The 14,057-nt window shown below is 48.5% G+C and overlaps 1 protein-coding gene across 1 annotated transcript in view; it reads right to left on the reverse strand.

Moving 5' to 3' along the window:
• Positions 1–14,057, reverse strand: part of LOC119459319 (nuclear exosome regulator NRDE2) — a 107,587-nt gene that overhangs the window by 2,705 nt on the left and 90,825 nt on the right. Inside the window, exons 6-7 of the mRNA XM_037721127.2 lie at positions 4,628–4,835; positions 1,735–1,831 (exon numbers count right to left, since the gene is read on the reverse strand). Of these exons, the coding sequence (XP_037577055.2) occupies positions 1,735–1,831; positions 4,628–4,835 (305 nt within the window). The remainder of the gene's footprint in view (positions 1–1,734; positions 1,832–4,627; positions 4,836–14,057) is intronic.

Here is a 14,057-nt window from a genome sequence, read left to right on the forward strand (position 1 = left end):
AATTTGTAGGCCTGATTGGACATGAAAATCGCGACAAGCAGGTACGGAAGCTTCAGAGCACTGTTGCCACTTGTTTTGCATTCTTTTCTAGCTCATCAAGCCTTCTCTCATGGCAGGAGTGGCTTTCTTGACAAGGCATAACTTACTAATGATGGCCAGCTTGATTTTTTCTTTAGTGTTTGTTTAAGTAACAGAAAGTTTGGTTCTGATGCAACATACGATTGTCAAACAAAAAAACGCTCTGCACACAAGTTTCTAATACGGCTGAACGCCCCAAGAAGTCCTGCACAACTGCACCCCTTCAGGTACACAATATGCTCTCACTGTCTCAGACTGCCATAAAAAGCAAAGCAGTTCATTCTTGGTTTCATAATTTTGGCATGCTTGTTATTAGCCTGACAGCAATCTTGACAACAAAGTAGGGAGCGCAGAGATTTTAAGAAAGGAAACACAAACACGATAGATGATGGTTATTGTTTGAGGACAAGAAACTCCCCAAAAAGTCAAATATTTTTTAGGGTGTACTTACTACATTAAAACATTTACACCCTTCGGGGCATATTTTCACATGGCATAATCGTTATAGGTGGCATAATCGTCATCTGTCTGGCTTGCATTTCCTTTCTTCAAAACTGTGCGCTCACTACTTTCCTGTCAAGAATGCTATGTCATCCAGATAACACACATGGCGTTCGTGACCTGGAGGTGCGCAGCGTTAAAGCGAGTTGACTCGCTTGTTGCCTCATTCGCCCTAACCCTACGTAGCTGCGATTGCACGCGCTACGAGTTGGGGAAGAGCCCCTACAACGCTAGCAAGAACTTCACTGTGTTCACTCAGCTCAATGTGTAGCCAGAAGGGGAAAGCATGATATGACGTGGAGCACTGAGATACGAATTTCGTGACGATGCTGATGTGTAGTCAATGAGCTTCTCTATCTATCAACTGCAGAAACAACTGAAGAAAAGACCTATACGCTGTGCGAAACGTCCTTATTCCCCATGCCGGCACTGCCCTTTTCAAAGGTAAAGTCATGCGGAATCAAATGCCAGTGTACATCACGTTCCAAACAGGCACCATGCGCCTAACTGGGACACATCACAGAAGGAAACATGTCAGCAAGACTAAATCTGGAGTCGCTGGTTAACCTAACCAGATAACACCCTCAACACTGCAAGGCAATCTGAAAAATGTGTATTCTCATACCCAGGGACGAGTGCTCAAGCATACTTAAATGAATCTTACAACGAATGGCTTATTATCAACAAGGGATCTATGCACATCCCAAAACGTCAAGTTTCATTTTTTGACATTGGTCAGTGACCTGTTGCATTACTGATTTAACTTATGTGCATTGAAGTAAAACTGCATCATGCCTGCTTGGCTGGCATTCCCACTGAGTGGATGAGCAATGACAATTGCTTGCAAGTTACACCCATGCAGAGGACAGCAAGAACTTTTCACTTACACATAAGGTTCACGCATTTCCCATTCAATTTCACAGCATTAAAAGCCAAGTGTAACAAAATCTTGGACCACATAAAAAGCCTAATTTCAGATATATATATATATATATATATATATATATATATATAGAGAGAGAGAGAGAGAGAGAGAGCAGACCCCATTAAACATTCTATGTTTGAAAGAGGAATGCATGCATCATGAAAAGCTCACAAGAACATGTTCTTACAGCGAAAAAACAGAAAACGCTTCCACTATGTGGTGTATCTAACCTGTATCTTCTGCAAGTGTAGAGGTACTGAGCCCTTAGTCTTGAGAAGGCCCTGCTCCAGAACCTGCAGCTTCTTCTCACGAATTGCCTTTGCTCGGCTGCAAGGAAGGTGCCACTGCAGCTTAGGCTAGGAAGATGCAAATAAGGGCAAGGCACAGGATGCAAATTTCAAGCTATAAGAGTACGCTGAACAGGCACTGACACCAGCTACGACATCTATGGGCTTTGGACCAACGACTTGTCCCGTTGTGACGTTGACTAGCTGCTGGGTGGATGGATGCATCCCCTTTGAAACGGGGCGGTGGGTTACGCCACCGAGCTCTTGTCCTTATTTTGCCTAACGTCTCATCTTATTCTTTATTTATTTTTTAACCTAGTGCACTGCTTCTGGTGTATTTCTAAACTCAAAGTGGCACTATGTGTCTCAAGTGGGGCTCCATCCAAGCCACCCAATGGACTACAACTGGTGAACTTGCAGTCTGCACCACAGATCCCTGCTAGACTTTACTGAAGGCAATTATCTGTATTTCATGCTGCAGGGCAAGCTCTTAAACTAGAAAAAAGAAAGGCAGCGACATAAAAATCTTACTTTTAAGTTCTTCCAAGAGTTACAACACGTAATATATCATTGCTAGTCACAAAGAACAATGCACAATTTTTGAAAATATACAATTTATTTTTGTTTTTTGCCCCCTTTCATACTGAGCAGCTTTGTTTTCTCATTAACTTCTTTGTTGTCACCAGCCAAATTAAATCCACCGGAGAAGTGAAATGCCTTCCCAATGCCTTTAAAATACCATATATACTCAAGTAATGAACACACTCGCATAATAATCGCATCCCCAATTTTGCTCATGTGCAGTCCCATGATCAAACGGCTGTGCTGCAGTTTTTCGGAGAGACTTCAATCTTTTACTCTCGCACATGTGTTTAACAAGCGTACTAAATGTTTAACGCATGCTTGCTGCCAAGGCTAGCGCAAAAGCCCCTCGCAGACTCAAGAGAGAAAAAAATGCAACTGGTTCCCTGCAACAGAACCTTTATGCAGTTTACGGACTTTACTCTGATGCACCGTACTTTCCGGTATATAAGATGCGGTTTTTTTCTGAATTTTTTGTCAGTGCATCTTATAGAATGGTGCAACTTATGTACGTTCTTTTTTCGGAATAGCTGCCTTCAAAATCGGATTCGATGTTATGGCCACGCGAAGCGCGCTGGTTGACTTAATTGCTATGGGTTTTGTGCATGCTATTGAGGTGGCGGGTACTTTCTTCTCGTGATTGACCCAGCGCAGTGCGAGTAGGACGAAGCAGCAACGCAAGCGGCGGCAGGCCGACCGCCAGTCGGCCGACCCCGAATTCGTCGCATCTGCAGATCACTGTCAAAATACGGCGTGCGCCGCTGCACAAACTACGCTGTTGCAAGCAGAGTACAAGCCGCCCCCCCCCCTCTCTTCCGCGCTGCCTTCCCGGGAAGCTTTCCAACTTGTGCACGATTCGGCTCACCGTCGGACGCTTTCACTTGCACATACAGCATACGGCGCGTGGGGACGATGTTATCGCCCTTGGACTTCGTACGGAACATTGGGGCAACCACGACGGCAGAAATATGCCTGGAGTGGAAATATATGGCACCCATACGCTTGCGCGTGACCCGAGTTTACGGAGTGAAACGTCACTGTAATTTTTTTAATTGCTTACCGAGCGAACAGGTGCGTTTTATACACCGGTGCGACTTATATACATTGTTTTTTCCAGAAAAACTGCTGTTTTAAGGGTTCGTATAAAAAGGTGTGAGTTATACACCGGAAAATACGGTAATAGGAAAGTGTGTGCTCGCGATGTGCGACCGGGCGTGGCGCATGGGAGAGTCTAAGTGAAGAGTCCAAGCAGATCTTAAGGACCTTCATACCCAGACAACGGCAGGTACTTTGGATCGTAACAACGGAAATCTTAATCCAATCTAGTCCCGCACTTTACGTCATGTACGCAACTGCATATACCCTCGTTCCCTTCCTGTTTTGCCCTTCATTGTGAACAAGGCTCCTGTGTGGGGGCCGAAACGTCAGTTAAGAAAAGAAAAGAAAAACTTTCTCCTTGGTCGGCATCTGTTTCCTGTTTTCACCATGATTCTCCCCGACCAGACGAGATTTCGGCAGACCCTTGACTTCAAGACATGAGTAATTGGAGTTAGCTTAAAGAGGCCTTCATGCTGCAGTTGACATGAACAAGCCGACAATGTGGAATAGCGTTGATAATAACCAAACCCTACTAAAAGCATCTGCATACATTCCTAAAAAAATTAACGCAACCACTTATTGACAGTTCACAACCTCACTTTTCTTCCCCCTGAAGGTTGTGTTGCATATTGTGAAGTGTCATTAAAAAATTGTTACACAATTATTATCTTGCATGCAAAATTTTCTCTGCTAATATGTTTTTTTTTCATTTTTTTTTTTTTATGTGAGGAGAGAGTGGATACGTAAGCGGACCGAGAGCTCCAGGTGAGACGAGGTGAGGTGTAGTTCTTGGAGGCTGCCCGTGCATTTGACTGTAGTTGTCGGGGAAAAGACCATGTGGCGCGAGTGACGCGGCGAGAGAGGAAGGAAGACGCGGGTGGCGCAAAGTGTGGTGAGCACAGATGAAGGGCCTGCCGGGAGAGTCGCGGAGTGAGGTAATAAAGTGATTATTTGCGACGGGCGTGTCGGCCTGTGATCGTTCGTAATCCTTATTTTAGCTGCTTTTTTTTTTTTTCTTAACTGGTGGGGACCCTTTAACAATTTGTTGGGTCCCAAAAGCATTTACAATGTATGTAACTGTACAACTTGCCTACGTTAAATACGCTTTCAAACAACACTGATGGTGATGATGATGACTGCCAGCCTAGGTACTGACCCAAGCGTGCGGCACACCCCAGAGGCTTCCTCCATGGCCGCCACGTACTCGTCCTGGAAGGCCGCCAAGTCCAGCCAGGCGCGCTCGTCCTCCGGTGCTTCACGCAGTCGATCGGTCAGCGAACGGTGCTTGTCTGCAGCCTCCGGACACAGAAGGGGCAGCAATTCGGTCGTCGGTTGCTGCTCTTCGCTGCCCCGTGCCCCGAGCCCTGTGCAAGAGGCAGAATCTTTACAGTGCTGGTAATTGGCCCCACTGTCGGTGGACACGGGTAGTGTGGCTTGTTTTGACTGTGGCTTGGCCTATAACACAGCCACAGCAGCACGAATAAAGATTTTGCAGAATTAAAACCTTCATCACAAATCCATCCTCGTGTAATACATTTTGGATACAATGTACAATATACCAGATGTCACGTAGTAGTGACGCTGAAGTGAACAGTCGTAAAACTGTTTATGACGATAATCGACGCAGAAAAGTAGGGTTACATCCTACTTCTTCACTAACACCACGGGGGACGCCCACGGACTCTTGGAAGGCTGGATGATGTCGTCGCGTAGCATTTCGTCGACTTGTTGCCTTATGGCCTCGCGTTCGCGCGCCGAAACTCGGTACGGGCTCTGACGGAGTGGCCGGACATTTTCGTCGGTTATGATGCGGTGCTTGGCGACAGGGGTTTGTCGAACTTTTGACGACGACGAGAAGCAGTCCTCGTATTGCAGGAGCAGAGCCTTTAGTTGTTCTTTCTTATGCCTGGGAAGGTTCTGATTGACGTCGAAAGTTGGTTCAGGTACTATAGTCGTCGTTGCAGGTGCACTGGAATCCGTGAAGGCGAAAGCACTGCTGGCTTGTACTATTTCGTCGATGTAGGCGACCGTGGTGCCTTTGTTAATGTGCTTGTATTCGGGGCTGAAGTTCGTGAGCATCACCCTTGCTTTCCCTGCACGTAGCTCAGCTATGCCTCTAGCGACGCAAATTTCACGGTCGAGAAGTAAGTGATGATCGCCCTCGATGACGCCCTCCATGTCTGCAGGCACTTCGGTACCGACGGAAATCATTACGCTGGAGCGAGGCGGAACGGTGACTTGTTCTTCAAGCACATTCAAGGCATGGTAACTTATGCTTGTATCCGGTGGTATCGCATTGTGCGTTGAAAGCGTTATCGACTTGGACCTTAAGTCGATGACTGCACCGTGTTGATTTAGAAAGTCCATGCCTAGGATGATATCCCGAAGCAGTGCTGCAGGATTACGAAGCTCGCCGGGTAAGTGCGGTTGTTTACCGTGACTCGCGCTGTGCAGATTCCTGTCGGCGTTATTAGGTGGCCTCCCGCTGTCCGGAAATCGGGTCCTTGCCAGGCTGTTTTCACCTTCTTCAACTTGACGGCAACGGGCCACTGAAGATGGAATAGTCGGCTCCAGTGTCGACGAGAGCGGTGACGTTATGGCCATCGATGAGCACGTCTAGATCGGTAGACCGGCGTCTGGCGTTGCGGTTAATTCGTGGCGTCGGATCACAGCTGCGTCGGCTTGCTCCGCTGCTGCTATGTCGTGTCGGCAGGTCTTCTTTCGGCGGCGAAGTGTTGTCGTCAAGGCTCTTGCCAGGCGGCGTGCTGATATCTCGTCGTGATGATTCGCGAATATTCTTCGATGGCAGCGGAGCATCTTCGGCATTGCGTCGTACAGCAACCGCACCTCTATCGGTTGCTGCCTTTAGTTTCCCGGGTAAGGGCTGGAAGATCGGCCCCGGTTGGGACCGGTGCACTGACGGCGATGCGGCGAGATGTAGCGGCCTGGTGACGGCGAACGTGAGGGTCGTCGGGGTTGCCACTGGGCTCCGGCGAGGTAGACGGCGATGTCGCGCGGTCGTTCACCCCGCACTGGACGCGGCGCGTTGACGGCGAACCCTCGTAGGCCCATCTCGCGGTATGGGCATCGACGGTAGACATGGCCGGCTTCCCCGCAGTGATAGCAGAGCGGGCGGTGGTCGGGGGCGCGCCAAATGTCCGTCTTCCTTTGGTAACTGCACTGGGCGACGGGCGGGCGTGCTGGCGGCGGCGGCGGTGGACGACGGAACTGCGCCGTTACGGGGCCCCGGCGCGAGCGCGGAGGGGGGCCTTGACGACGGGCAACGGCGACGTAGGTCATCGCTTCCGGCTCGGGTTGCGGCGATTCGGGAAGTCCTAACGATTGCTGGATTTCCTCCCGCACGATATCGGCGATGGAAGCAACTTGAGGCTGCGACGACAGTAGCAACTTCTGCAGCTCTTCGCGTACTATCGCTCTGATGGTGTCTCGTAGGTCGTGGGAAAGACCTTGGACTTCGGCGTACTGTGGCGTCGAACGGCGATTGTATTGCTGGTTGCGCATGTCCAGTGCTTTCTCGATCGTCGTAGCCTCCGAGAGAAAGTCTTGGACTGTCGTTGGTGGATTCCGCACAAGTCCGGCGAATAGCTCCTGCTTAACTCCCCGCATGAGCAAGTGAACTTTCTTGTCTTCTGGCATAGCGGGGTCGGCGTGCCGGAATAATCGAGTCATTTCTTCAGTGTACATACCGATGCTCTCATTCGGGAGCTGTACACGGTTTTCCAACAAGGCTGCAGCTCTTTCTTTACGGACGACGCTCGTGAAGGTGTCCAGGAATGCGGCTTGGAACAGGTCCCAGGTTGTTAGTGCACGCTCCCTATTCTCGAACCAGGTTCTGGCGCCGTCTTCAAGCGAGAAGTAAACATGTCGCAGCTTGTCGTCGCAGTCCCACTTGTTGAACGTAGCGACCCGGTCGTATGCCTCCAGCCAGCTTTCGGGGTCCTCACATGGCGATCCGCGGAAAGTCGGCGGCTCCCTGGGTTGTTGCATCACGATTGCAGATGTTGGCGCAGGGGCTGTCATGGTAGCTGCTGCCGAGGTCGTGACTTTTGTCCTCTTGGTCGCTGTGGTCTTCTCGGGAAGAAGTCCGTACTCCGGCAGAAGTCCTTGCTGCCTACGGCTAGCTCGCTGGTCCATGGCGACGTTGGCGCTGTCCTCCGGTTTCGGGCTTGGATCACAGCTTTGCGGGGGCGTTCGCTGCATGAACGCACTAGCACCTCCATATATAATACAATATTGTTCACATATAAAAAGCTATCAAAAGAAAAAAAACATCTGACAAATATGACACTGATGCAGGGTGAACACGGACCTTCTTGTACTTCCTTGAACTTTAGCAACATGCCAGGGGTACTTTTTTACATTCAACAGGGGTGGAAAGCATTTGGTGCAATTTTTTGACCAGGAAAATTATGCTTTTGGAGCAGAGTATTTGAATTTGGGGCAGGTCAACAGAGGAAAACAGGTCAATTTTGGAGCTGGAAATTTTAGATTTGGAGCAGCTTATTAGGAACAGAACATTTAATTAATGAAGTAAGTGACCAAAATGTTTACTCTAGCCCTTTTTTTTTTTCGCGTTATTTACTACCGTCACAGATCCAACTCTACAAAGGCAGAAGGCTGATGTGTTCCACTTTCCAGTGGTTTACCTGACACAGAAGTCCCGTTCATTCTAGCTCACATAGTTCAAGCTAACTGATACCTCGAACAGCACTTTTGTTCCCCTCATGGCACCAGACATTTAAATTGACAAATACTCTCAGTATTCGAACACATAAAGGCATGAGACGGTTATTTGAAGAAAAATTCCCCCTTCCGCCTACTGCTTATCGATGAAGTATGGTGCCTGAACACAAACTTAAATTACAGTCGAACGCCTTCAACGACGCACACACAAGTGCTTTTTCACTCTCTTTTTCTCTCCGCCTGTGTAATTCTCAGGCTCTCCGACCCAGCTCGCCCATATGCTCACAAGATTTCTGCATACTACATATCGAAAGGGGCCACGTGACGCCAACATGACAGCGCACCTTCTGCTCCATTTGCGTTTAGCTAGATGGTTGCTTTGCATGCTGCAGGCATTCTTCCAATAATTCAAACCGTCATTTTTCTTTGTAAACTAACACGTTTTAGGCCATTAGCAATAATTTTGTGAATTCACAAGGATGGTGTTCTCCCACGAATGTGGTTTGGCACTCGCTTCATGAATTACCAATTGTGCTTGCCGTTGTACTGAATCCCCTTATCGGCATTGCCAACGCATGCATTACTAACCGCGGCCAACACAGTCATTTGTAGTACATTATCAGCCCAATCAGTTTCCAGTGTGAGTTATTTCATGCATTATCAGTCTCGACCGGCACAACCGTGTTTATACACTTGCCTCGTTTCTGTTTGCGTTTCTATGTTCCAGCCAGTAGCCAAAATATTTGTGACAAGAAATCTACTAGCTAAGGCGTTTTCTAACTCCAGGTGACTGAGCCAGCAGAGTGCTCGCAGGATAAGTGTGAAGGTGTACAACCCATAAGCCGCCTACAAAACACGAGCACAGGTTAGTAGGCGTGCTAATACGGTCGCGCATTATCGCTCGTGAGTGAAGCAGAATGTATGGCTGGAGTAGCGCCCTACTCGACGACTACGATATCCCGAAGACAAGGTAAATAAAGCCTAAGTTATTTATTTAAATAGCTGCCATTTCCCTATAAAATTGGCCTAAACACGAACCTTTGGAGGTCAAACTCAATGTTTTAGAGAAGCCCGGGCGTAATTTAAGGAATTTTTACGGTTTTGGCACAGCTTGGCCCAGAAAGTGGCAAATGTAGCACTGCAGCACAATTGGTGCAGCTGTACCACCCCCGATTCAATATATACCTGCACATCTTAGGGCAACCATTATGTTTTAATAGGTTTTTTTACATATTAAAAAATATGTGCACATTCAATGCAATGTTGGCATCTAAATGGCATGAATCCTGTTTGAATTAGCAAGATAGCAGCAGTAGCGGATGACACGAGCACAGGCTGTAGCTGCTAGATGTCTGCATCCCGAGGACAAAGGCTGTGCTTGTCGAAAGAACAACGTCGGTGAGAGGTGCATGCGCAGAGAAACACGGCACATGTCTGAATGCATTCAAGGCACCCTCGTGTCACCATGGCACAACCATTCTGGGGCCAAGAATAGGCACAAACCCAGTGGCCCATATACAGTGGTACATATTTAGTGGCCAAAGCTGTCTACTCAGCACGACAGCAGCCGGCAGGATCCACGAAGTTGGGCAATATACAAAAGATAAATCATATATATATCGAAAATATTGGCAGAACACATCCACAATGATTGTAAAAGTTATGCAAAAGCATTCACATTACTTTTCAATGATGTTCAATTTCCAAACATCGGTGGAGTCTTCTTCCTCGTCTTCCAGTTCACTCTTCACTTTGCAGGTTCTAGTTCTTTCGTCTGGTGCCAGCATACGACTCAGTTTTGGCAGCATAGAGACAACATTCTGCCGCACCACACAGTCACTTTCTGTCTTATGCCTCTTCTGTTGAATGACTAATCAATAGCTGCTGTGACCCTTTGTGTGTGGCTTGTATGGAGCCCCTTGTGACGAATGTCACAGCAAAGTTAACTACCAATACATCTAGCCTCGCACCCAGCATTTCATCATGCCAACCGATGTCAATGATCAGACTACGCGAATGTCCCACCGTCCCATATATTCTTCGCCTTGCCAATTGTTAGTGTGGCACCAAGGACAGTAACTTGCTGGCCATGCTGCAAACCCAGGTTTGGTTCCTAAATTTTCTTCATTTCTTTCTGCCATCATCGTTTCGAGGCCAGATACCAGACCAGACAGGCCAAAGTAGGTGGGGATAGGCAAAGAATGCCCTCGCTAATGTAATGCAAAGAATACCATGCTTAATGTAGTTCTTGCACGTACTGGTCAACGGGCACATTTTCAACATGTCCTGGCGTTCCTAGAAATGCACCAATTGAAAGCCCTCCACTTTCTGGCATTCCCTTTGAAACGGGGCAGTGACAAATACACAGTCGCCTAGCCTGCTTGAGTCAATCAGGTATGCTATACATGCATTTCATTCCAGCATTTTTGTATACATCTCCTTTCTTTCTCGTCCTCCAAACTTATCTATCTACCTTGTACTGCTACCTGTGCCATGTAATAGCATCCAACAAAACTGCAGCAGCCACCTTTTCCATTAGGTAATTGCGAGATTGTGAGAGATGCTGTGGCCTAAAACCAGCAACACAGCACGCACACCCAAACAGATCCCTTCATTCCAAACCGATCTCCTGGCCCTATGGTAGGTATTATAATATGCACTAATACTGGCCACACGAGTGCATGTGTGTGTGTGCACACAGTCGAATCCGCTTATAAGAATACCGGTTTTAACAATATATCGATTATAACAATGAGAAGCTGCTGCACCTTCAACTTTTGTATGTTTTCTATGGTCAAATAACCCGCTTACTACAATGCCCCCGTGGCGCAATATCTGTTATAATGACAAAGTCTGGCTACTGGGTGTCCAGTGCCGAAAGCGAATACAGTTAAACCTGGATATAACGAAATTGACAAATTCCCGAAAAACTTCGTTATAAAGAGGATTTTGTTATATGCAGGTTCGGCACGAAAATTCTAAAAAGAAACACTTACCGTATTTACTCGATTCTAACGCGCCCTTAATTGTAACCCGCACCCGTTTTCCGTTTTCGTCGAAGCACTCATCCTTGGAATGTCACACCAGGCACCGGATGCGTGGACGCGTGTCGTTTCGCACAAGCGCGAGGCATCGGAAACGAAGAGCGAGCGTCACGATGGCGTCGTAGCATCGTATAGTGTTGCAGCAGAACCCCGCCGTTACGTTACCGGGGGCTGAGTTTTCCCGGCTGTTACGTCGTTTTCGGCCGGTCCCGGCACAGCTCCCATAGAACCCAATGCATTCATAACGCCGCTGTTGCGTCGCAACTGTGGGACCGTTCCCGCATCATATGTTGCAAACTGCCACCCCATAGAATAAAGACCAACTTTGCCACCCCGCGCCGGCCTAAGCGGCCATTTTGACTTTTCATGCCGCTTGGCTTGGTGGCTTGAGGATGGCATTGGCTGCCCAAAGTGCCGGGAGCGACAACTATGACGTATTTTCGGTTTCCGCCAGCAAAAGTATGGCTCTTGAGATCCGTATTTGCTATACAAAGATGGTGTCTATGACGCGTTGTGGCCCTAAAATTGTTTTGGGCTCATAGATAGTCCAAGGGCTTTAACGCAGTCGCCGCGCGCCGTATGCTGTATCACGGGCACTCTTTCCATTGAGTGGCCGTGGCTGTATGTGCGAGTGAAAACGTGCAAGGGGAGCCGACGACCACGTCTAAATCTCACGCGCGCAAGAAAAGCAGGGAGGAAGTGCGCCTTCTTCCATTGCGCTCGAGGCACCGGCGAGGGAGCGAGGGGGGAGGGATAGCGGGGCAGCGTTAGACTGTACTCTGGCATCAACTGCGTACTGCACGTCAGCGCGCGGTCGCGTGGGCTGTATCTTGAAAGCAATCTGCGTTGGGGCAGAGCATGGGGCAGAGTCTAGCAGTGTAGGTGCGTTGGCGGCTCGTAGCTTTGTGCGTGCTGTGTGTTCTCGGCGCTCAGTTTGCATTGAAGCGATAGACCAAAGCACGAAGGTCACTTCGCTCGCTTCTCCAGCGGCGCTTCCATACTCCGCCAGCGTCTGACAGCGCGTGTCCGCGCTCATCGAGTGTGATGTGTCACAGCGTGCACCAGCGCGTCGGCAACATTAACTGGAAAAGGAGAGAGTGCCGGCTTGGCGGGCTAGGCCAGATGCAGCAAGCGGCAGGATCAGGTTTGAAGAAGGGAGGGGGAAAGGTCACGCTCGTAGCGGCAAGATCGCCGGGTCGAGGAATGCAGGCCCGCCTCGCATACGCACACACGTACACGTGCGCTCGCTTCGCATTCCGTCGCGGCGAAGAAGGTGCTTCCGGTTGCTGCTCGCACAAAAATGACAAAATGTGGGACGAAATCTCTAGGTTGTCGGAGGGGAAAATTCGTTATATCGAGGGGGTCTCCCGCTGCCACTTCGTTACGTAGAGGTCTCAAATACATGTGCTTCTATGGAGTAACGGCGGGGAAACGAAAAACTTCGTTATATCCAGGAATTCGTTATATGGAGGTTCGTTATAAGCAGGTTTAACTGTAAAATGCGAACTCCTTGAAAATAAAAAGAAATTCCAGCCATTGCACGCATCTGCACACTGTTTACCAGCCTTCTCCGCATCGCCAGCCTCTCGACCCTCTTGCCCGCTGCCCTTCTACCCCTCCGAACACGAATGGGCTGTGCGCATAGCTCTACCATCTCTATGGCTCTACGCCGTGCCACCCTGTGAAACAAGAAAGGGCCGCGCAAACTTAAAGCCCCTAGAAGCTTTACGCCAACTGCGCTGATAGCACTGGGCTGGCGGATTGCCGCAAATGTGCAACGCAATAGAGCCAAAATGGTGTTAGCGTCCACCGAAACGAAGTGACGGAGTTCGCATCGCCATAGTCATCAGTCAAAATTGTACGTGAATGACAGCAAAGCCGAAACGGTTCATGCTTATTTGTTCCTTTAAAGCCTTTCTTCTTGCGTTTACCGCCACGCATGGCACCGCATTGGCCACGTTCCTTCACGAGTGCATAGTCGCCATCCATGATTGTGTCGATAGCAGCCGCGGTTTCGCAAACAATAGTTTCGTTTTTACTCAGTGCAAAGCTGTCGAGGATGAAGAGCACTGTCTACATCGTGATGGGCGGCAACCTGGCGACACTGGCGAAAATATAACGAGGATGCGCGCGCGGTAGTGAAAAGCGTGTCTCAGATGTAAACACGCGACATGGCCACGCTGTGAAAGAAGTCGCAAGGTTTTCGCCGTTGCAAGTGCTAATCAGTCACGAGATGACGAGGATTGCAGTTTTCGCACTGCTTTTGTGGAAAATACAAACAGGATTTTGCTGATTCATTCAATAAATAAAGGTGTGCTGACGTAGAAAGCATTGGTTTGTTTTCTTGATACCCTCGATAATTCGACATTTGGTTAATTCGAACATTTTTTCGGTCCCGTGAAATCTGAATGAACAAGGTTTGACTATAGCAGCGCATTCTTGAACGCCGACAGCTGCGACTTGTTACACGCGATAAGAGTGTGCAGGAAGCAGAGTTAAACCAGTCAACACAATCAGCAGCCGGATGGGGGAAGGTGGTGGGGAGGGACACTGGCCTCACCGCCATTATAGTTTTCTCACAACAGCTCTGCCATACCCCTATTTTGATTTTTTTTTTCATGCAACCCGGTTTTAACAACTGCCGGTTATAACAATGGAATTTTCGTGGCACTTGAACATTGCTATAAGTGGGTTCGACTTATACACAGTAGAACCTCGTTTATTAAAAGCCCGCCGCACAGCGAAAAATTTCAAATTAAGCAGATTTTCAAATTACCTGAAAAGGAGATAAAACCCAGAAAAAGAAGGGCAAAACTGCGCGACAAAAGCACGTCACGT

Source organism: Dermacentor silvarum, chromosome 7 (genome assembly GCF_013339745.2).
Source record: "Dermacentor silvarum isolate Dsil-2018 chromosome 7, BIME_Dsil_1.4, whole genome shotgun sequence".
Classification (NCBI taxonomy): domain Eukaryota; kingdom Metazoa; phylum Arthropoda; class Arachnida; order Ixodida; family Ixodidae; genus Dermacentor; species Dermacentor silvarum.